The 24,070-nt window shown below is 41.4% G+C and overlaps 2 protein-coding genes across 2 annotated transcripts in view; one reads left to right on the top strand and one right to left on the bottom strand.

Moving 5' to 3' along the window:
• On the bottom strand, window positions 1-24,070 carry mrpl1 (mitochondrial ribosomal protein L1). The gene is made up of 9 exons (XM_007896988.2): window positions 23,953-24,070; window positions 21,076-21,181; window positions 20,089-20,356; window positions 17,884-17,967; window positions 15,779-15,850; window positions 15,066-15,177; window positions 8,434-8,534; window positions 1,158-1,239; window positions 1-223 (listed from the first exon to the last, which is right to left on the bottom strand). Exons 1-9 carry the CDS (start codon window positions 23,981-23,983, stop codon window positions 102-104), a joined length of 978 nt encoding a protein of 325 aa, XP_007895179.1. The 5' UTR covers window positions 23,984-24,070; the 3' UTR covers window positions 1-101.
• cnot6l (CCR4-NOT transcription complex, subunit 6-like) overlaps window positions 23,876-24,070 on the top strand; it is a 39,917-nt gene continuing 39,722 nt past the window's right edge. The window contains exon 1 of the mRNA XM_007896984.2: window positions 23,876-23,915. The gene's annotated coding sequence lies outside the window, so the exon portion shown is untranslated. The remainder of the gene's footprint in view (window positions 23,916-24,070) is intronic.

Here is a 24,070-nt window from a genome sequence, read left to right as displayed (position 1 = left end):
TTTCTTTTCATCATGTCATACAATCCAGGGTTTATTGCATCATCGTAACATGCCATATAGAGATCAACAGACAGGCAACACATCGGTACAAAACGTGGGAGTTAGTGATTGACATCTTGCTCTTCCTTCTCCTCTTCCATTACTTGAGGAAGGAAGGGCTCCACTTTGAACAGCAAAGACTCGCTAGTTGCACTACAAATAATGGCTCGTTCAACAAATGGTCCTGAAAATAATAACAACCAACGTTTAACTTTGGTTAACAGGTGAAAAGAATCACAATATTACATTAGGACTACAAAGGTAAAACTAGTATAGTAAACTCCCAGCTTACTGGATGGACTCCGGGTATCCGGAAATCAGACTTAGCCGGATCGGATCCATAACAAATTTTTAAAAAAAAACATTCTGCTTGTACACTCCTGCAGGCCCACTATCCTATTGCATCAAGCAGCCTCACCATCATTACTGGCCTTCAGTAGTCAGGGATACTGACTTAGAAATTACAATGTTGGTAGGTACCAGCATTGCGATTACACTTCATCAACATAATATTGATGGACTGTGTTGCTTTAAAAAAACATTGTGATATGAACATATTTCTGAAATCAAAAAACATTTAAATTTTCATGTTAAAAGTCACTAAAGATGTATTTATTATTCCGTGCCAGTGCCCTTAGCTGGTTTATGAAATCCTTTGACCAGATGCAGAAATCACACAATGGTTTATGATGTGATAAGTGCTGGCGAGTTATCTTTGTTTTGAACCTCACAATTTGATTTATGGTTCTCTGAGCCACCTTAATGGTTGTTAAAGCACCAATAAATCCATACAATACTGTTTCAAAATATTTATATATTACTTCAGCCTGGTCAGATTACTTAAAAATAATACATTTTGACAGCAAAAATGTTTCACGCCACAGAAACCAGAATGAATTTGGAGGCACTCTCCGTACCAACCAAACAGAAACTATTATATATGTCTACCCACCTTTCCTGCACCTCCCGGTCACACAAACATGTTTTCCCCTGGAAACAAAATGAACCTAACTTCTGCTATTAAATATTTTAAGCATAAAGTTAAACATACAGTATTTTATCCATCTTTCTAACATTACACTCAGAATACTGATTTTAAATAGAACTCTATAACTCACCAAAACTCACTGGCCTGTACGTGCAAACATCAGTGATGATTGCGGCAATGTTAGCAACAATGTGTTCCCTTGGCATATCCACCTGAAAGAACGGAACATGCATCAAAAAGACAGGACAAAAATCAGATAGAATTCTAACTTTCTGCATTAAATGCCCACAGCTCTACCAAGGAGTCTGCTGCATGACTTTGATTAGTTACCCCTACTTCCCACAACCACACCCTTCCCCGCGCACACACACACACACACACACAGATTCTGTAGTCTGCTCTTTTCAGGTAACTATAAGTTTTTTTTACAATGCTCTCTTACTCTCTGTTGCTAACAAAAATCAGACAAACAAAACAAATATTCTTTAGCGCATATGTGACTATAATTTACAATACTATAAATTCACAACCTATTTTCTTTTTAAAAAATAGCACTTTATCAGCACTAAGAAGACCAGAATATCTTAATGCAAATACCTCAAGTCTACAACCTCAATCATTCTTTTCACTCAGAGACTTGAATCTCCACAATAAGCTGAAAATAAAATGTTCAGTTGAGCAGCATCTTTCGCATACAAACATGCTTCTGCATCCCATTATTATAATTTGCAAATGGAATCACATGGATTTAGATGTCTAAAGCCACATATCAAAAAAATAACAATCATTCAATGGAGATGAATGAGAAAACTCCAACCGTAATTTTACGACATGGCAGCAATAAGCATACTATATGAACCAGTCCAAAATGTTACCATTGACGGAAAGCTGTAAATTTAATTAAGCAATAATCTTCTTTTTCTATCTTCTATACTAATAAAACGACAATGTTTTATTCTGTCTGCACTTCAAAAAGGATCTCAATAACCGATTGACATAGAGACATAATTTATACCTCATCGGAAAGGTTCTGCATCTAGGAGTGACATGGGCATATTTGTTTTCAGGTATCTCCTATCGTTCATGAGTTACTTTCAGTTACCTGAGTATGATAAGTCCTCAGGCACTTATCTGCCCAAGGAAGCCCAGAGGGGCAGGCGTTCAGATGACTCGAGGGCAGTGGAGGGAGAGGGTAGATTTTTTTCCAGGAGTGGTAGGAGATGGAGGTGGGTTGGTTGGCAGTCAGGAGAGGGATTGAGGAGTTAAGGGAGTTGAAGTAGTTATCCGAGATGGCTTTGTCTTTCAGATTCTTCAGGAGCACAAAAGATAAATATTTATAATTCTTGCATTTGCAAGGGTTATAAATATTTATCCTTAAAATAAATTTTATAACAATCAATTCTAATTTGGGGAAAGTTTGACAAATCTTTTGTGCTATTTAAACTATCCAATACCCTTAAATGGAACACAATCTCAAGTAGCAGTAAAAATGCTTTGGAACAATAAATTACCAACAGAATGCAAATACTATACTGCCATATTTCCCAAGTACAGTTTGTTTGCCAACTGACTCATCGAAGAGAACTATACTGAAGTTAAACCCACTGTAAGTACACATTTTAAATTAATTTACCACAGAGATCATACAAATTTCTACAAGGTTAAATGTAATCTTTGAAGAGCACTAAGGACTCATAAGACAATTCCAAATAGTCACATTCTCAATTCATTGTCAAAATCATTACAATAGTGCTCACAAAAAACATTTTTTTGACATTTGTAAAATATCCTTGTCCGTTACCATATAAACACTTACGGCATTGAGATTGGTCTCTTGAATACCATGGGTCCAATTGGCAATCCCAAATTGATAAGGTGGTGCAGTGGCATTCAGACTTTTACCGTTCGTGTCCTACTAGAGTCGTAAATCAGTACTTATCGTTCTTGATACTTACAGTGCCACTACGTCCAATTAAAAATACAGGTATATACTGAGGTATATACACTTAGTCCATGTCACACACTTTCTAAACATTCAACAGGTGACAGAGGCTGGTTTTCAATTTGCTGAACTTCACTGTTTGCTTTGCAACAAATTGAGTACAGAAGTAAGAAGCACACGATAAGATACAATCCCACAATCAGCCAGACAACAGTCCCAAATATAGCAAAGCAAAGCACTCCTCTCTCCATTCTATCAAGCTTCTGGCTTTCATATGAATAAAACAACGTGTTTTAATTCATGTCGAGAAGTTGAAGCAGCTCCGGCATACTGTTTTGTTACTGCAGCTAGAGAGGACTTCCTACTAATCAAACATTACTGTTGCTACAGTAACTAAGAAAGGAAACAGGCATCATAAGTCAAGGTACGTGGTTCAGAATCCCGTTGTCTTCAATGGCCCCCACTCACATTATAGTCCATCCAAATGACATTGATTACTGAAATACTAATCAAACCTTTGTGGAAAACCTTATCAGTATGCTATTATTCCACCAATTGTGTGAAACTCACAGAGAAATTATTTTTTATCTAAATGATTTGGGGATATAGCTTAAAATATAATTCTATGAATTGAATTGAAAAATGTAGTGCTACACTTATACTGAGTTTGGACTAAATGAACTATTTGTGGTTTATAGCAACATTTTATGATGAAACAAAAGCAATGTTTATTCTGCACGTTCAAAAGAAGAGAGAAAAAACAAGGAGCATAAAATAAGAAATTATAATTTAAATAGCTGCCTTTCACTTTGAGAGGACATCTCAAACTTCTTCAAAGAGCTGGATTCCTAAGGTATGGGGGTAGGGGTGGGGGAATGGGAGAAGATGTGAAAATGCGAGTAGAACATAGATCTTAAGATGGGCTGGGGAGGGAAGGGATCAGGCGGAGGAACTCTGGGATGGAGAGCAGGTCAAAACTCACCCATCAATGGTGGGGCTGAATGGGCAGGGGACATGAAACAGCAGTGTTGGAAGGCTCTAACAAGTAAGCTACAGGACTTTAAGAAATGGTCTCAAAATTAATAATAATCCTTGCATTTGATATAGCGCTTTTTACGTCTTCTAGACATCTCTCAGCTCTTCACAGAATAGAATGTAAAGTAAATTGACTGTATATTTGTGGGCGAAATTAAGAACATGGATGGAGCGGTAGGGTCGCAGATACAGGTTGGGAAGGACAAGGCTTTGGAGGTATTTGAAACTGAGGACAACAAACTTGAATCCGATCTGCTGGGAGATGGAGAGCCAATGGAGCAGAACAATGATGGGAGTGATGAGTGCACGGAGTCTGGTGCAGAAGAGGTCATGGCTGAATGATCTATAGATTGAGTAGAGTGGAGCAGGGGAGTCCAGTGAGCAGGTTGTTAAGAATAATCAAGCCTGGATTTGATAAGATTGTGGGTGAGGGTCTCAGTAGGATGGTATGAGAGAGAGGAGGTAGTAAACAGGTAGTAACAGAGTTGGCCAATGTTAGAGATTTGAGGAAAAACCAAGTGGGTGAGAGCCTGAATATAGGTTTTTATAGTTTTTATAAGGGTCTTAAATGGCTTTTGGTCCACTGACTTCTCTTCCACAAAGTCTAGTCTGCACTATCATAGACTCTACATGACCCAATTAATGTTTTGAACAAAAATGTTCTTCATAAACACTAGATTATTTATACTTTCCAGATCATTATCCTTCAGCCCTGGCTGACTGCCTTACAAAGAGCATATTTCCCTTTCCCAGCAACACTGTTCGTGTGTTTCTAAAAATAATAAATACTGTATGCCAGTTTTCTTCTCTCCTTGTTTCCTGAATATGCTAACTAGCTGGGGTATGGTTTTACATGTGCTGGCAGTCTTCTGGTAACTCACCAAAGTGGTCATTTGTTTTAAGACCTAAAGAAAATTGATTTACAAATCTAGAATGAATTGAAGAATTTTCCAAAATGCTGCACAATTTTAAATTTTAATAATAATATTGCTTGCATTTGATATAGCACCTTATCACATCTGTATGTTATATATTGACTATATGTTTTGTGGGCGAAATGCGGCATACAACTGTGCACAGCAGCATCCCACATACAGCCATGGATTAAGTGACCAAATTATTTATTTGTTTATTTTTGAAGAGATTATTACCCCCAGAATGGTAATCTGCCGATCAACTAACAACCGGGTTCCTACTTACTGCTGGTAAACAGAGGCGAGTGAAGTAACGAAACATGCCCAACGTTTCACCCTGGCCGGGACTCGAACCCAGGTCCTCACGCTTGTGAGGCAAGTGCTCTAATCACTAATCTACAGGACTTTAAGAAATTATCTCAAGATTAAGAACATGATACATTTCAGGAATTACGAAGAGTGGCTAAGAAACCTGTTCCCTCAATGCAAAATTCACAATGATAACTGGTGCCAATTCAGTCACCAAATGGATTACTGTATATATTAACTTCAAGAACAAAAGCTCTTTATACTGTTGCTTTTATATAATTTTGAATGGTCAAAAGTTGTTATATATCTTACTCTACTAAAAGAACAGTAAGATTAATTATTTGGGCAGCAGAGTGATGTGTGGGATGGATAAAGATTTAAAATTTAAACTGTGTAACCTGAAGCCGTTAAAAAATCAAACTGCTATTTGAAGAACAAAATGTCGCCAGTCACAGAACAGCTTTCATGTTTGTTCCACCGAAGAATAATTAATCACTCCAAATGAAAAGTGGGTCATTCTGTAAACCCGCAGTCATATCATAGAGAAATCCAACCCCAGCCATTTATTACACTCTGAGCTGTTATGAAGGAACAGATTACCTCCAGCCTTCATTAGCGCCTGTAAATGTGAGCCAAGAGTAAAGAGGAACTCTTAACTCTTTATGGACATTGATTGAAATCCTTGTTTCTACAGCAAATCTTAAAATTTAATTGATCAACCCCATGTAAACCAATCTGCAAAAGTGCCTCTCGAGGTACGGTTTTGCAGCATCTAAAACCACTCTTGCTATTAGCATGCATCCCTCAATATGCACAAGAATTCAAAATAATGGTTCAAATGGAGAACTTGTAAATTTTCCCATACATTGAGTCCCTCACTACAGTTGAACATAAAATGTTGTGAAGGTTCATCTATATTGGTATGCTCCAGATAATCTTGCCTTTTCCCAAATTCATTCTACTCGAAACCACAAATATTGAACTATTTACAATTCCAGTTAAACTGATCTGATGCATAAGTCTACAGAAGACATTCATTCACAAAGTGGATCAGCTTCACCAACGAAGACAAAAAATATAAATAGTCAGAATTGATCTAAATGTTGGGTCAAAGTAATCAGATGTTGAAAAAGTAACCCAGCAACCAATACCACAATCTAAATCTGCTGCATCTCTCAGGGTTATAAAAAGAACAAAAGTTCTGGTGGAACAGAACGTGTTCTTAGTAATAAGCAGATGATGAAACATTTTCTCATATTCAGCTTTGAATTCGTGCATTGATTTTACCTTTTGTTCAAAGAAAATTTGATGTCATCTAATAAATGTAGTTCTTGCTATTAAAAAAATTGTACTGAGCAAAGTGTTTTGCATTTAAGGATAAAATCTTAGCTTTTCAACCATTCAACACCAAGCACCTTTTCAACACCAAGCTAAAGCCATTGTTAATAACAGTCTGGTAACAACAACACTAACTTTAATTCTTTCAAAGGCAGGATAACTGAGCAGTTGAAGTAATATCATGGATATTTGGTTGAATATCTCCATAGATATTTAACTTCCTAACATTCATTACCCATGCAGGAGTGTCCTTTTCATCTTTCTGAACTCTTTCTTTGCAATAGCACCCAGTGATAGTATAGTTTTTGTTGGATGTACAGCATCCAACAAAAACAAGCAGCAAAAAGCACAACCAGCATCTTCATAAAACCCCCACTCCACCCTGTGAGGCTGCCATCCACCTTCAAAGTGCTAAGAAACAACACCTTCCAGATCATCAATTTTGTGCAAGTCAACGAATGGACCCATTAAATGTCTGATGTTCCAACTCTGGTGTTCACTAATTGATATGTGACAAAACAGCATCTGGTTCACTCATTACTGTGAAAGTAGTTTATTAAATTACCCTTTCTTGATAACATTTTCTGCAAACACACTATGTTACTGACAGGTATTGTTACCCAGAAAATCATCATCAACGTGGCCAATAGCTTTAGCCGACAGTAGCATTAAAAACCTGTTTACCAATACAGAGCATGTGTTAATCAGATGTTTGATCCTATAGTGTGTTCTTCAAATCCAACACTTATAGTGTAACGTTGCAGCTCTTCTGATACAGGAACCTAGTATAATTTCACAGTAAGTGTCAAAAAATTTTGAAACTATCAATGCAATGAATTAGCTACCCTGTGTATGCTTCTGTCGTTTTGGGGAAACTCTGAATCAGTGTGTGTATGTCTGTCACAGCCATCGAGTAAAGGGCAGCCAATGATCAGATTGTAGTGTATTTTACATGAATACAATATAACACAAACAAATTGAAAAGTCAAACTGCATTAACAATAAAAGGACAAAAACAGTGTGCATAGATTTTGATTTTTTTTGCTATATTGTAAATTGCATTCAGGTATCTAATTGAAAAGAGAAGGGAGTTTCTCCCGGTGTCCTGCCCAACAACAGATAAAATTGTTCATTCACTAAATGGTGCTTGTGGGACAAATTGGCTGCCGTGTTCACCGACAATTACACAGTCACTGCAGACTTAACAATAACATCTTAATAATAATAATCCTTTCATTTGATGTAGCGCCTTATCGTGTCTTCGAGATGTCTTAAAGTGTTTCACAGAATATAGTATAAAGTGATTTGACTGTACATTTTGTGGGCGGAACGCAGCAGCAAATTGCGCACAGCAGTGTCCCACAGTCATGGATTGAGTAACCGCATTTTTTAAGGGATATATTATCCCCAGAAAAGTGATCCGCCAATCGACAAACACCTGGGTTCCCACGTATTGCTAGGTAAACAGGTGTGTGGAGTAAAGAAACCTGCCCAACGTTTTGCCCTGGCCAGGAATCGAACCCAGGTCATCTCACTTGCAAAGCAAGTGCTCTAACCACTTAGCCGTAGGTCTCCATAATGCAAAGATTAATATTTGGTTCAGTTTTGAACTGAAGTTCTTCATCAAAAACAAAAAGAACAACATATAACATATAACAACATCTGGCATATTGTTTGGTTCAAGTCAACACCTTGCATAAGCCTGTGCGTGCAACCTATAGTGTATCAAATTGTGTGTAATTGCAATAATGGATATTTAACAGACATATAAGCTTTTGCATTCATCAGTCCACTTTTTCGCAAAGATTTGCTCTTTAAACAGCAATTTTGAAGATCAAAGTAATCTTTAATGTTCCAGCTGAACTTACTGTTCCGACTTTAGTTAGAATACAGCAATCCCGCTCCGTGATGTACTCATGACCAGTCTTAAAGGTTTCGAGCATTTGAAGAATATTAAGTCCAACAGAGCCTGGGAATTAAAAGTATGAAATATATAAAACAAGAATTCACACAGAATTTATGAGATGGAGTTACAAAAGTAAGTGTAAATAACAAATGATTCACTGAAGAGATACATTAGCGCAATACAGATATACAGATGAAGGCAGTAGTTTTTTTTTGTTTTCTTTGAAGGCTAATATGTAAGTACATTAGATATTTGTCGTGGGTTGTTCCTGTAGAGTTTCTAATCCAAAGTGATTCACTAAGTGTCCTTGTTCAAGAGAATAATTTCACAATACCTGCTTAAGCAAACAACATATCATATACTACAATAATAAAATCCATTGGGGTCTAAAAAGCAGTGATTGCTAACTGAATTCTTTAAGAAAGACTCATAGTTGCAAAAAGGGAATTCCAAGCAGAAAAATATCATAATATTAATAATTAGATGCATTTGATATAGCACGTTATCATGCTGTCAAAGTGCTTCACAAGGTTTTACTGTGAAGTGTGCAGTGACTGTGTAGGTGTAGGTGAACGAAGTATCCAAGTTGCGCACAGCAATAATAATAATCCTTGCTATTTTTATATAGTTTCACGTCTTCTAGATGTCTCAAAGCATCTTCTAGACGTCTCAATATCCCACAAACAGCCAATGAGTGAGTGATAACAATAATAATCTTTACATTTGATATAGCGTTTTATCATGTCTGCAAGACGTCTCGAGGCATCTCACAGAATATACTGTGAAGTGGACTGATTGTGTATTTTGTGGGTGAAAAGCGGCAGCCAATTGCGCATAGTAGTGTCCCACAAACAGTCGTGGATTGAGTGACCAAATTATTATTATTTATTTATTATAGACAGAGAGGCTGATCAATATCTGGGGGAACTGTTGTCCAGGACAGCAGGAATAGTCAGAAGGACCTTAGTTTAATCTGAAGGACGACCCTTCCAGTAATGCAGAGGTCCCTCAGCACTGTACTTGAGTGTCATTTGGGGCCTGACATGGTGCCTGAATCTTGTTTCTGGAAGGTGTCCCCATTTGCAACTCAGAGTCATTATTAAAGAATCTTATTAGAAATAATCGCAATTTAGCCCCCAGTGTTTTCATTAGTTAGTTCGGTCCATTTCATTATTTAGTTCACTGTATTTTGGGCATTAACTGGTCTGTGGGCAGAACAGACAAAAACACTGACAGGAAGTAAAACATAAATAGATTTAGTAAAGAACAACTGATCCAAGTTGCACCAGACTGCACAAAAAGATTTTGCTTCCCTTCACTCTCCCATTCTACACTAGTTTGTTTTCTACTGTAAGCCACTGTTACTGGATCAGACACAGTACCATTGCTTATTAGAATGACTATGTCAGGCAAAAGGTTTAGGTCTTATGTGCTTACACTTCACTAAAATGTCTTCTGCACAAAATCATTCTTCCTTCTTATATCCCTACAATTTTACCCTTAAATCACTCATCTGTCTTCTCTTTCATAGTCTGTCTTTATTCCTTTTATTTCATTTATTTCATTCTTTAAAGGTGGGGGGAGAGGAAAGAGCAACATCAAGTCAGTCTGACTGAGTTGGAGCAGGAGGGGCCTGAACTGAACTACTCTGGCTGTCATCTGTGGTGAAACATTTATAGCAGTGAACAATGATTCGAAGTAGATGGCTGAGAGCACATAAAACTGATTTGAACTTGTTTATGACTAGTTGTACATTTAAAGGCTTGTAATTTTAAAACTCTTTTAATGCCTTGTTTGCAGTAATGGAATGTAGAGTTTGAAAATGATTTTTTTTAAAAGCTCAGAGTTTTAGAGTGGCAAGCAATGGTTTGGAGTAGAAACGCTGAAGGCAAATAAAATTGATTCAGAATTGTTTCTATTCAAAATACATGCCTTTAAAATTACTTATTTTCCATTTAAATTATTTTAAACTGCAGTAAGAGTGTCTGCAAAGTGAGATTAAAATTCAGCAAGAAAAAGAACAAAAGGACAGGACAAGAAAAAGGGACGAATAAAGAGGCAAACAGAGAATCAAGAAGTTCAGGTCTCAGCAGCTAATATATCTTTGTTGGTACACTAACTGAGGTCTGCCTGCAAAAGTTAGATTTTAAAGGTCCTGTGGCATTTTTTTGAAATGAGATTTCATTTGAAATGAGATGGCAGTTTTTCCCGGTATCCTAGTTAACAATTCCCCAAGTAAAGTTGGTCATTCACTTCATAATCGTTTGTGGGACATTGCTGTGTGCAAATTGGCTGCCATGTTTGCCTACACAATACACACTCGTTATAATAATAATCCTTGTATTTGATAGAGTGTCTTATCACATCTTTGAGATGTCTCAAAGAGCTTCACAGAATATACTGTAAAGTGAACTGACTGTATATGTTGTGGGCGAAACACTAATGAAGTAGTAAATCAAATAGAAGGATTTTTATTTTTTAGGAACATAGGAATTAGGAGCAGGAGTAGGCCATTCGGCCCCTCGAGCCTGCCCCGCCATTCAATAAGATCATGGCTGATCTTCTCACCTAACTCCATCTGCCTGCCCTATCCCCATATTCCTTAATCCCTCTATCCTTTAGAAATCTATCAATCTCAGTCTTCAATATGTTCAAGGACTGAGCATCTACAGCCTTCTGGGGTAGAGAATTCCATAAATTCACTACCCGCTGAGTGAAGGAGTATTTCTTCAACTCTGTTTGAAAAGGCTGTCCCTTAATCTTAAAACTGTGACCCCTAGTACTAGATTCTCCTACCAGGGGAAACAGTCTCACACTGTCTACACTGTCAAGCCCCATAAAAATCTTATATGTTTCTGTAAGATCATCCCTAATTCTTCTATATTCTAGAGAATATAGGCCTAGTTTACTCAACCTATCCTCATAGGTCAACCCCCTCATCCCAGGAACTAATCCAGTGAATCTACGCTGTACCCCCTCAAAAGCGAATAAGTCCTTTCTTAAATAAGGAGACCAAAACTGCACACAATACCCTAAGTGCGGTCTCACCAAGGCCCTATACAGTTGCAGCAAGACTTCCCTACTCTTGTATTCTAACCCTTTAGCAATAAAGGGTTTTATGCTATTAGCCTTCCTAGTTGCTTGCTGTACCTGCATACTAACTTTTTGTGACTGGTGTACAACGACACCCATATTCCTCTTAACACTATCTAGTCTCTCCCCCTCTAGAAAATAATCTGCTTTTCTGTTTTACTACCTAGGTGAATAACTTCACACTTCCCCACATTATATTTCATCTGCCACCTTCTTGCCCACTCACCGAGCCTATCTAAATCCATTTGCAATCTTTTTGTGTCATCCTCAGAGCTTAATCTCCCACCTAGCTTAGATGTAGATTTTAGATATTTTAATTTTTTAGATATTTTATATTTTATATTTTATATTTATATTTTATAAAATATTTTAGATATTTTAAGTTCTATGTCCTCGTCTACATCATTGATATAGATTGTAAATAGTTGAGGACCAAGCACTGATCCTTGTGGCTCTCCACTACTCACATCCTGACAATCTGAGAAGGAGCCGTTTATCCCTACTCTCTGTTTTCTTCCCGTTAGCCACTCTTCAATCCATGCTAATATATTGCCTGTAATTCCATGGGCCCTAATCTTGTGTAGCAGCCTTTTATGTGGTACCTTTTTGAATGCCTTCTAAAAATCTAAATACACTACATCTATTGGATACATTCTCGAAGAACTCTAAAAGATTTGGTAAGCATGACTTCCCTTTTGTAAAGCCATGTTGACTCAGCCTAATCATGTTATGGTCCTTTAATCTAATTCCCCAGTCTATTTTAGCTAAATCCTCTCTCATACCTGCAAAGTTGGGACTATTTAAATTTACGACCCTTGCTTTGGTCTTAACTACATCACTCTCTAACTTAATGCTAAATTCCATCATGTTATGGTCACTCTGCCCTAGAGGAGCCTTAATTTCCAGATTGCTGATTAGCCCTATTTCATTACATAAAACAAGATCTAGGATAGCCTGTCCCCTGGTTGGTTCCTCAGCATATTGATCTAGAAAACTAATTCTAATGCATTGTATAAACTCCTCCTCTAACTTACTTTTACCAATTTGGTTTTTCCCAATCTATATGAAGATTAAAATCACCCACTATTAGTGCATTTCCTTTGCTACATGTTTCTCTAATTACCTGGTTAATACCCCTCGCAATACAGTGACTGTTGTTCGGGGGTCTATAAACTACTTCCACTAATGCTTTCTGCTATTCTGTTATTTCGTAATTCCACCCATACATCCTGATTTTCTGATTTAAAATCCTTCCTCTCTACTGTTTTTATCCCATCCTTTATTAGCAGGGCTACCCCCCAACCCCCACCCCGTTTTCCATATTGCCTATCTTTCCTGTATTCCGAATACCCCGGAATATTTAGCTCCCACCTTTGATCCCCCTGTAACCACGTCTCAGTAATGGCTACTAGATCATACCCGTTTGTTTCTATTTGTGCCATTAATTTGTCTATCTTATTACGAATGCCTTGTGTGTTCAGATATAGCGCCTTTAACTTTGACTTCTTGCTATTTCCCCTACTCGCTAATGCCCTACTTTCTTTCCAGCGCCTCGGGATGTCCTCCCGACGTGAAAGGCGCTCCATAAATGTAATTTTGTTGTTTGTTGTTTTTGTTTGCTGAGTTTCTTGGCCCTCCTTGACACACTCTCTAATCTGCTCTACCACCGTCATCGTTCTTAGTTTTGCTGGTTTACTTCTAACTGTAACTGTAACCTTCCCTCCCCCCCTTAATAGTTTAAAGCTCTGCCGACCTCCCTATTTATTCGTTTTGCCAGGACATTGGTCCCAGCCCGGTTTAGGTGGAGCCCATCTCTATGGAATAGCTCCCTTTTCCCCCAATACTGGTGCCAGTGGCCCTTAAAATGAAACCCCTGCCCTCCGCATCACTCTTTCAGCCACGCATTTAATTCTTTAATATGTTTGTGCCTGTACCAATTTGCACATGGCTCAGGCAGTAATCCCGATATTATTACCTTGGAAGTTCTACTTTTTAATTTCATTCCCAATTCCTTGAACTCCCTCCTCAAGTCGTCCTTACTAGTCCTACCTATATCGTTGGTACCTATGTGAATTACCACAATTGGATCCTTCCCCTCCTGCCTCAAATTCTTCTCCAGCCCCGAAGAGACATCCTTCACCCTGGCTCCAGGAAGGCAACAGAGCTTCATGTCTCCTGGTTGCGGCTGCAGAGAAGTGTGTCTGTCCTCCTGACTGTCTCGTTCCCAATTACAACTAAATTCCATCTATCTCCCCCAATTGATTGCACATAAATCAATGGCATCAATTAACAGGATAAAAGGAGTCTTATTAAAGAAGCATCCTGTTTTGAAAACTGTAATGTACATTTGCATAATAATCCTTGCATTTCATATAGCGCTTTTTCACGTCTTCCAGATGTCTCAAAGTACTTCACAGAATAGACTGTAAAGAGAATTGACTGTATATTTGTGGGCGAAACACAGCAGCCAATTGCACACAGCAGTGTCCCAAGTACAGTCGTGGATTGAAGTGACCAATTTTATTATTCTTTTTAAGCATTATTATCAGGTGTATGGAGTAAGGAAACTTGCCCAAGGTTTCGCCCTGCCGGGATTCGAACCCAGGTCTCTCGCTTGCAAGGCGAGTGGTCTAACCACTGAGCTACAGGACTCCACGCATCATGTATGCCATTATTAAACTACTTTTGTCAACCAAATTTTAATCCTATCTGCATACAGTCCATATATCAGGCCAGAGGCAAAGTGCAATCCAGTTACTTCAAGTATAACACACAATTCAAGATAGAGATTTACTATAGCCCCATCCAGTGGCAAAAATCAGGTACGTCAGCATTAGCATGAAATTTGTATTCCCAGATTTATATATTTCCTTCTGGACCAACAGATGGTATGAGACCAATATTTTTGATTAACGTTCAGGAATAATGATGGTTTTATGACGAAAACCATGGTGGTTTTCATTAATTATTGTGTAAATTATTCAAACATAATGTACAAATCTATCAAATCAGTAGCATTCCTCAGAAAAGCGGGAATGCTACAGACATCTTGCTGCCGGATAAAGTTCCTCACAAAGCAAACTGTTTTTTGTGGTTAAGTCGCGAAGGAGTTAGGCTCCGAGGAGATCTTGAGTTGGAACCAAAGTCATGCAGAGCTTTACTGCAAAAAATACACTTAAAGTTGCGAAGAACTGTTTCCATGGGACAAGGGGGTGGTAAACAATACAGCTTCCTCGAGGAGAGTTTTTAATCCCAATGTTAATCTAATAGTGATATAGAAAGTTACAAATGATTGCTTTTCCATTCACAAAAAATTCTATGTGCAGGTGGCATGCATATGTGGAGCTCTCAGTCTGTTTTGATCATCTTAAATACAATGTTGGATTTCTGAATGCATGACAGTCAGTTGAGCAAACAAAAACACTGTCAGACAATCTGATATTCACTTACATGAAACGGTGTAGAAAATTGCTTTGTGTATGATAGCCAGTATTTTCCTACCTCTTTTACTTTTAGGAAACTTTTTCCTTAGTTTGTTCTTAAGAGGCAACAGTTTCGTTACCATGCTTGGAACAGTCACATAGAAATCTGCTTCAATTTCATTCTCTAAGATCTGCAAAGTAAACAGGCTGTGTGTAAGGACACAATGGCAAAATAAAGCAGTAATAATGTAAGATATATTACAAGAGTGGGTTTTACTACCTTTCCACAGCATTACAAGATTCCCTTCAATCTGCTACCGCACTGGTTCCTCTCAACTACCAAAACATATATTTTAATAAGTACTGTGATTCTTAATTACCAATCAGTAATGTACTGCTTTAAAAAAGAAAGTGTCATCAGCGTCCATTTGACACCCAGAAGTTGGGAGTTTTTTTATGTGGAAAGCCACCTGGTCAGCACGGTAAGCCAGGTGTACTTTGTTTCCAGTATTAACGCAAGTCCATAGTTGACTAAGATTGGAGAAGATTAGACTAACTCTTGAATTAGACTTGATAGATCTAGCATGGCAAAATGAGGTCAAATAGCCTCCTTCAGTGCTTTAAAATTGTTATCATAAATAATAATAAATCTTGCATATGTTAAAGCGCTTTTCAGGTCTGGAAGGCATCTCAAAGCGTTTCACAAGATTTACTGTAAAATGCAGTGACTGTGTACTTGTAGGTGAGTATTCAATTGCACAAAACACACATTTACTAAATGTATATACATACTTTATCAATAAGCTCGGTTCCTCCCACAAAAGCTGCTCCATGTTCCTGAGCTGCAGCTGCTTGTTCTGGATTCTGCAATAATAAAATCAAATTAAATTGTACCTGATATAATGCCTTATCACGTTGTTGAGACTTCTCAACAGGATATACTGTAAAGTGGATTCACTGTATTTTGTGAGCGAAAAGCGGCAGTTGGTTCCCAGGCAGACATGGAATGAGTAACCAATTTTATTGGGGGAATTGATGGCCAGCACACCAGGAAAAAGTTATTTTCAAATAGTACCGTGGGATCTTTAATGTCCACCAGGAGGCAGATGATACCTTGATTTAACGTCTCATCCAAAGGACAACACCTCCAACAATGCAACACACCCCAGCACAACAACAAATTATATGTGTATGGTGCTTTCACATAGAGAGGACATCCCAAGGGGTTGGACAGTCAGGGATTTGTACCTGAGCAGGAGGTTGGGATCAGGAAAGGTGGAGGGCAGGGAGGGTAGGGTTGCCGAAGGAGCCTGCTGAGCGGAAGGAGTGGACAGGTCAATATGGCATTAGCAGATTACAGAAGTAGGAAGGAGCAAAGCCGTGGAGGGCTTTGAAGGCGAGGATGAGGATTTTGATCTCTATCCTCTGGGGGAATGGGGAGCCAGTGGAGCTGGGGGGGTAGGCTCACAGAGTCTGGTGCTGGAGACAACACGAGTTGTGGAGTTCTGAATGATATGCAGCATGTGGAGGGAAGAGTTGGGAAAGCCGACAAGTTGGGGTAATCAAGTCTACATGTAACGAATGCATGGATGAGGGTCTCGGCGGCCTGAGGGGCGAAACAGTGGCGGAGCCGGGGTGATGTTGCGCAGGTGGCGGGAGGCAGAGCGGGTCATGGCGCGGATGTGAGGTAGAATGAACAGTTGAGACTCAAACAAGACGCCAAGGTTCTGGACTGGCTTAGTAAGGTGGAGTGTGCATCCATGGATGGTGAGGCTGTCAGTGCCTGAGGTGAGGAGGTGCTGACGGGACCCAATCAGGAGAGCCTCGGTCTTGTTGATGTTCAACTATAGAAAGTTAGCTCTCATCCAGGACTTGATGTCTGACACTCTGTCAGGACAGCAATGGTCCGAGAGTCGAGGGTGGAGGCAGAGAGATAGAGTTGGGTGTTATCCGCATACATGTGGAAGTTGACCCCATGTCTGCAGATTATGTCACCAAGAGGCAGCAAATAGACGTTAAGAGGAGAGGACCAAGGACAGAGCCCTGAAAAACTCCGCACAAGACAGTGCGGGGGCTAGAGGAGAGATGTTTGTTTACACAAAGTAGAGATGGTTTGAAAGGTAGGATCTGAACCAGTCAAGGACAGAGTCATGAAGATTGATGTGAGAGGAGAGGCAGTGGAGGAGGATAGAATGGTCAACAGTGGCAAAGGCAGCAAACGGTCAAGGAGGACGAGGAGACTGAGAGAGCCCAGGTCACAGATGAACCAAGTACTTGTCACTTTGACCAAGGCTGTTTCTGTGCTGTGAGCAGCACGAACCTGACTGGAAGGGTTCATAGAGGTAGTGGCAGGAGAGTAAAGAGCGAAGCTGGGAAGCAATAACTTGCTCCAAGATCTTGGAAAGGGAGGTTGGAGATGGTGCGTTAGTTGGAGAACAGGGATGGGTCCACAGAAGATTCTTGGAGGTTGTTTTAGGGGTGCAGGAACAGTGCCAGTGAAGGAGAGCACTGCATTCGAGTGTCAGCTTAGACTATGTGATTCCAAGTCCCGACATGGGGCTTGAACCTACAACCTTCTGACCCAGAGCAAGAGTGCTACCACTGAGCCAGGTTGTTATAACAATGTATAATGCATTACGCAGGGAGAAAATAAAAGTATTTCACACCCTTACAAAAATACATAAACTAAATTCTAGCTGACATTCCTCTCTCTATACTCTTTTATAGAAGTCATTAATAGGGACTGTGACTATTTTAACACAAAATATATTTAACACAAAATAGCAGACTTTCATCCTATCCATATTGATAACTTAACTGAAGGAAACAGCAAATTGTATTTGTTATGATCTGCTCAAACTATCAAAAAAGTAGATTTACATACAATTCCCTCTCACCTCTGTGAATACTACCACCTTGTTGGTGGTTTTCTTAAAAGGAAAAGGCAGCTGAACAGTACCGACAAACTGATCCACTTTTTTCTGGGATAAGGAACACAGAAATACACAAGTCAGAGATAAACATACAGATCTGAAATAAAAAGTAGGAATACAAAGTAGATCAATCAGTATCTGAAAAATACTGGGTTGATATTCACATTCCCCATGTCAGATATTCTTTACCAATAAATAACTGAAACTTTCAGATTTACATCCCACATAATATTTAAAACCATTATTTAATAAGAAAGAGTTTAGTGCTTTTTTACCCACATAATTGGGTCAACTCATTCAATATTTAATACATCAAATCTACCAATGTGCAGGAAGTGGACCCTGGACGTACTTTAGCATAAGTCGCTTTCCACTAACTAGCAAAGCTGATGTGAATTCCAGTATCATGGATCTGGAGTCAGCATTCTGGATGGTGCTGAGATCCATGTCCCATATATGTTGGGACATTTGATGCAAGTTATCTTGGGAACAACAGCAATTCTAAGTTTGCCTCTAAGTCACATTTCACCTTGATCTGGATTTATATTACCGTTCCTTCATCTTTGCTGGGTCAAAGTTCTGGAACGTCCATTAGGGCACCATCGTCACAAGGATTGCTGGGGTTTTAATAAGTCCCCAGCACTACCATCTCAGGGCACCCAGGATTGGACAATAAATGCCAGTATCGTCCACATCCCAAAAATGAAGACTCAGTTTGGGAGGTGACAGCAACTCCTTCTTGAGACAACAACACTGTTTTGTTTATACTGTAGCAATGCCACTGTTATATACAGTGAGCATCAAAGAATATTCCACATTGTTAAGAGTTTCACCAGCAGCACCACTTAGTTACAAATAATTAATGTCCATTTCAATTTAAACAAGAACTTAATATATAATGTTAATGCTGAAACATACTTATTTTAATAAGTATTTCTTAATTCAGTTCCCTTACTCCATTGACCTCATTAACACCCTCAAGCTACTACCTACCAATGTTATAACAAGTTAAATAAAAACATACAAAATCAATAGAAATTACGATGCCAATCTTTGACAAAATTTGTTTTGGTCAGCTGGGTGTCTGACAGTTGCAGAAACCCATCACTGTGCTTAAACGTATCCAAACCTGACTGAGAGTTCCACATATATCTGCTACCTTCAAATAGAACTTTCCGTGTTTGGAAATTGAATGCATGCTCTCTCCCTGGAGGGACACCACTTTGCTTGCATAATTCCAGGGAGTATTAGGTGCAGGCTGCCGAAAGCCAAAGCTTGAGGACCCTAGCAAGTATGTGTGTTAGGGTAGTACTGGAGCTAAAACCACAGAGCATTCTATTGAAAGCAAGCGCCTGAGGACATCCTCACAATGTGAAAGGTGCCATACAAATGTAACTTGTTGTTGTTGAAAGTATCATCTGGCAAGTTTCTCACAACTTGTCCATCTAGGAACACCGTTAGTGCTTTGGCTTACGCCGTTAATAGGAGTTAAGTGAAAAGAATCCCTAAACCCAGTGATCAGTCTGCTAACTCCAAGTCTTGCCAATAAAGCAGGTTAGTTGGTCTGCCACCAGCAGTGTCCTGGAGTACTGCAGACCCAACTGGTTCAGGATACAGACTACTGAGATCATCACAGAAGATTGATCCAATTCCAACTTTCCATTGTATGCACATCATCTTAAAGAGACTGTGCTTACCTTCCTGGGATAAACAGGGAAATAATGTTGCTCAGAAGCAATTGCCATATCCTTACACATCAAATATGATTTTGACTACTCTGGCAATTTTTTTCCCAATGACAGTAGCCTACTGCAGTGACAAACTACCACATGATGGATCTTAAGAAATACAATTCCAGTGAAATAAAATATTTGGAAGACAGGCAGATAAAACCTCCAGTTGATGTCTGTTCCAAAAGGTGGCACCTCCAAAATTACAGTGCTGCCCCAGGACTGCATTGGAGTTTAAGCCTAGACTATGCGCTCAAAGTTTCAACATGGGGATTGAACCTACAATTGTCTGATCCAGAGATAAGAGTGTCAATAACTGAGCCAAGCTGACATCTACAATGGTGGAAAAAGTTGTTTTAAAGAAAACAAGCATCCTGGAAAAGCATTCCACACATTTAGCTTAAAACAGGATTACACAGCACAAGTTTGTAAACCTCACCTTCTTTTCCAGCTTCATGTCAAGCAGCAGATCAACATACACAGGCTGCATGGGGTAAGTAAAGTCTAACCGCTGCCACTTCTTCAGCAGGTCAATTGCTGTCTCAATCCCATATACTGGCTTTGGGTAAAGCTTAATTCTGTACACATCATCGACTGGTTCCAATGATGTCGCCCCATATGCATTATTTTGCTTTATGCCGACCACTCTTTCCTTTTTAGGTTTCGTTTTTTCTTCCTTTTGATTTTTTTGTTGTTTTTTGGCAAATCTATCATTTCAAAAACGAGTAAAAATTATTATGTTTTGATACTGGCAAATTTAGCATAGAAAATGGAAAACTTTTTAAAAAGATTTTTTTTAAAACTAAAATTCCACAAATCAAGCTAACTTATCAACTTGTAACAAATATCATACATTACAGGATAACCTCACAAACATTATAAATGCGTGCCGAAAACTGCTTATATAATTGGAGCGTAAGGTTAACTTGGATAAAAACTCTCAGAATTGATTGACGGCAAGCACTTGAACAACTGTGTCCGGAGTACTCCTCTTTTCCTTATAAACAAGTAAATATAAGAAAGGATGGATCCACAGATACGTTAAAAAGCAAAACTGCTCTCAAGTAATACTGACAGACTGCCTTAGATTGAATGTGAATATGAGGAGTATCAATTTTACATAGGGGCAAAGAAAGTGGCTCATTACAATGACATGATCGGAGACAGTCAAAACTCATTCCAAATTAAACTATCATATGCAGCAGAAAGACAACTATCATTCCCATCAGTATACCTTAGATTAAAAATCAGGCACTAAAGCAGAAAAAATAATTATGTAATGCACTGCACCAGTATGTTTAATTAAAAAAGTACAAATCATTTATTTACTACATATATCTACAATGAATTGTGGATAATCCATCTAAAATGTTATAGGCATGTATCCCATATGGTAACATACTTTAAGAAATGTGAAAAATCTTACCTGACAGCAGCAAACTGTCGGACAGGAAACTGTTTCCTCAACAAACTGGGTACCTTGATGGTGCTCTGACCCCCTGTCAACAAATGTGTGTGGCAGCCAACAAACACTGAAACAAAGGAGGAAAAACAACGTTATTTACATATGTTAACTTCAGAGCTCTGGGATGCTATCCTGAGTGAAGGGTGCTTATATGAATTTAACTTGTTGATTATCATATGCAAGTTCCAGAAACGCTAGAAAAATGCGTAAATTTCTGTTTTCCCTAACTGAGCCTCTTTTTTTTATTCGAAGTGACTCTTGGTTAAAAACAAAATAAAATAACATTTACGGCCAAAACAAAAGTATCTATATTTCGCTAAATGACAAGATCCTTCCCTGCTCATCTACGAAGATAAATCAAATTTGTGACGATCAAAAAGTTTGCAGATCTTGCATATGATAATCAACAATGCATTTGATAAAGCATCTTTCATGTCAGGAGGGCATCGCAAAGCGATCCACAGGATTCATCTGTAAAGCGGGGTGAATTTTTATTTTGTAGGAAAACGTAGCAATTTGTGCACAGCAATGTCCCAGAAGCAAACGTGAAGTGAACCATAATTTTATTTGGGGTATTATTGACACACCATTAGAAACTCCCTTCTCTTTTCAAATAGAGCCACAGGATCTTTAACATCCACCTGGACAGACAGATGGGGATTCGGTTTAATGTCTCATCCGAAGGATAGTGCCTCCAGCATATGATATGCAGGACTCCCCCAGCATTGTATCAGAGTGTCATCTTGGACTATGAGAGCTCCAAGTCCTTACATGGAGCTTGAACCCACAAGCCAGCCTTACATTGGGAGCCAACCTCCACCAGGTGCCCACCTCCACCTCCACCAGACACCAGGCGCCCACCTCCACCAGACACCAGGCGCCCACCTCCACCAGACACCAGGAGCCCACCTCCACCAGACACCAGGCGCCCACCTCCACCAGACACCAGGAGCCCACCTCCACCAGACACCAGGCGCCCACCTCCACCAGACACCAGGAGCCCACCTCCACCAGGTGCCCACCTCCACCTCCACCAGACACCAGGCGCCCACCTCCACCAGACACCAGGAGCCCACCTCCACCAGACACCAGGAGCCCACCTCCACCAGACACCAGGTGCCCACCTCCACCAGACACCAGGAGCCCACCTCCACCAGACACCAGGCGCCCACCTCCACCAGACACCAGGCGCCCACCTCCACCAGGTGCCCACCTCCACCTCCACCAGACACCAGGCGCCCACCTCCACCAGACACCAGGAGCCCACCTCCACCAGACACCAGGTGCCCACCTCCACCAGACACCAGGAGCCCACCTCCACCAGACACCAGGAGCCCACCTCCACCAGACACCAGGTGCCCACCTCCACCAGACACCAGGTGCCCACCTCCACCAGACACCAGGTGCCCACCTCCACCAGACACCAGGTGCCCACCTCCACCAGACACCAGGAGCCCACCTCCACCAGACACCAGGCGCCCACCTCCACCTCCACCTCCACCAGACACCAGGCGCCCACCTCCACCAGACACCAGGAGCCCACCTCCACCAGACACCAGGAGCCCACCTCCACCAGACACCAGGTGCCCACCTCCACCTCCACCAGACACCAGGCGCCCACCTCCACCAGACACCAGGCGCCCACCTCCACCTCCACCAGACACCAGGAGCCCACCTCCACCAGACACCAGGAGCCCACCTCCACCAGACACCAGGTGCCCACCTCCACCAGACACCAGGTGCCCACCTCCACCAGACACCAGGTGCCCACCTCCACCAGACACCAGGTGCCCACCTCCACCAGACACCAGGAGCCCACCTCCACCAGACACCAGGCGCCCACCTCCACCTCCACCTCCACCAGACACCAGGCGCCCACCTCCACCAGACACCAGGATCCCACCTCCACCAGACACCAGGTGCCCACCTCCACCTCCACCAGACACCAGGCGCCCACCTCCACCAGACACCAGGCGCCCACCTCCACCAGACACCAGGAGCCCACCTCCACCAGGTGCCCACCTCCACCAGACACCAGGAGCCCACCTCCACCAGACACCAGGTGCCCACCTCCACCAGACACCAGGAGCCCACCTCCACCTCCACCTCCACGAGACACCAGGTGCCCACCTCCACCTCCACCAGACACCAGGAGCCCACCTCCACCAGAAGCCCACCTCTACCAGACCCCAGGAGCCCACCTCCACCAGAAGCCCACCTCTACCAGACCCCAGGAGCCCACCTCCACCAGGAGCCCACCTCTACCAGACCCCAGGAGCCCACCTCCACCAGGAGCCCACCTCTACCAGACCCCAGGAGCCCACCTCTACCAGACCCCAGGAGCCCACCTCCACCAGACAGCAGGAGCCCACCTCCACCAGGAGCCCACCTCCACCAGACAGCAGGAGCCCACCTCCACCAGGAGCCCACCTCCACCAGGAGCCCAGCTCCACCTCCACCAGACAGCAGGAGCCCACCTCCACCAGGAGCCCACCTCCACCAGACACCAGGAGCCCACCTCCACCAGACACCAGGAGCCCACCTCCACCAGGAGCCCACCTCCACCAGACACCAGGAGCCCACCTCCACCAGACACCAGGCGCCCACCTCCACCAGGAGCCCACCTCCACCAGGAGCCCACCAGGCACCAGGCGCCGCCCGGCAGTAGTCGCGGGGCTGCGGGTCACTGACGATCAGGTTCGTGTGAAGATGGAAACTCGGCCGCGCTGTCCCTCCCACTGACAGACCGCGGGGCCGCGCGGGGCTCAGGGCGCGGAGCCCACAGCTGTGAGTGTGTGATGGTGAGTGAGCGCGTGTAGTGCAGTGCGGTGTCCTGACCTCCGCACAGCCGCCTCCCGGCAACCGCCATCTCCTCAGCGGCGTCACAGCCTCTCAGCTCCGCACAGCCCCGCGGCCCCGTCACACAGTTCCCCCCTCACCCCCCGCCCTGCCCCCC

The sequence above is a fragment of the Callorhinchus milii genome, unplaced genomic scaffold (assembly GCF_018977255.1).
Source record: "Callorhinchus milii isolate IMCB2004 unplaced genomic scaffold, IMCB_Cmil_1.0 Scaffold1, whole genome shotgun sequence".
Classification (NCBI taxonomy): domain Eukaryota; kingdom Metazoa; phylum Chordata; class Chondrichthyes; order Chimaeriformes; family Callorhinchidae; genus Callorhinchus; species Callorhinchus milii.
This window is presented reverse-complemented; position numbering and strand designations above follow the sequence as displayed.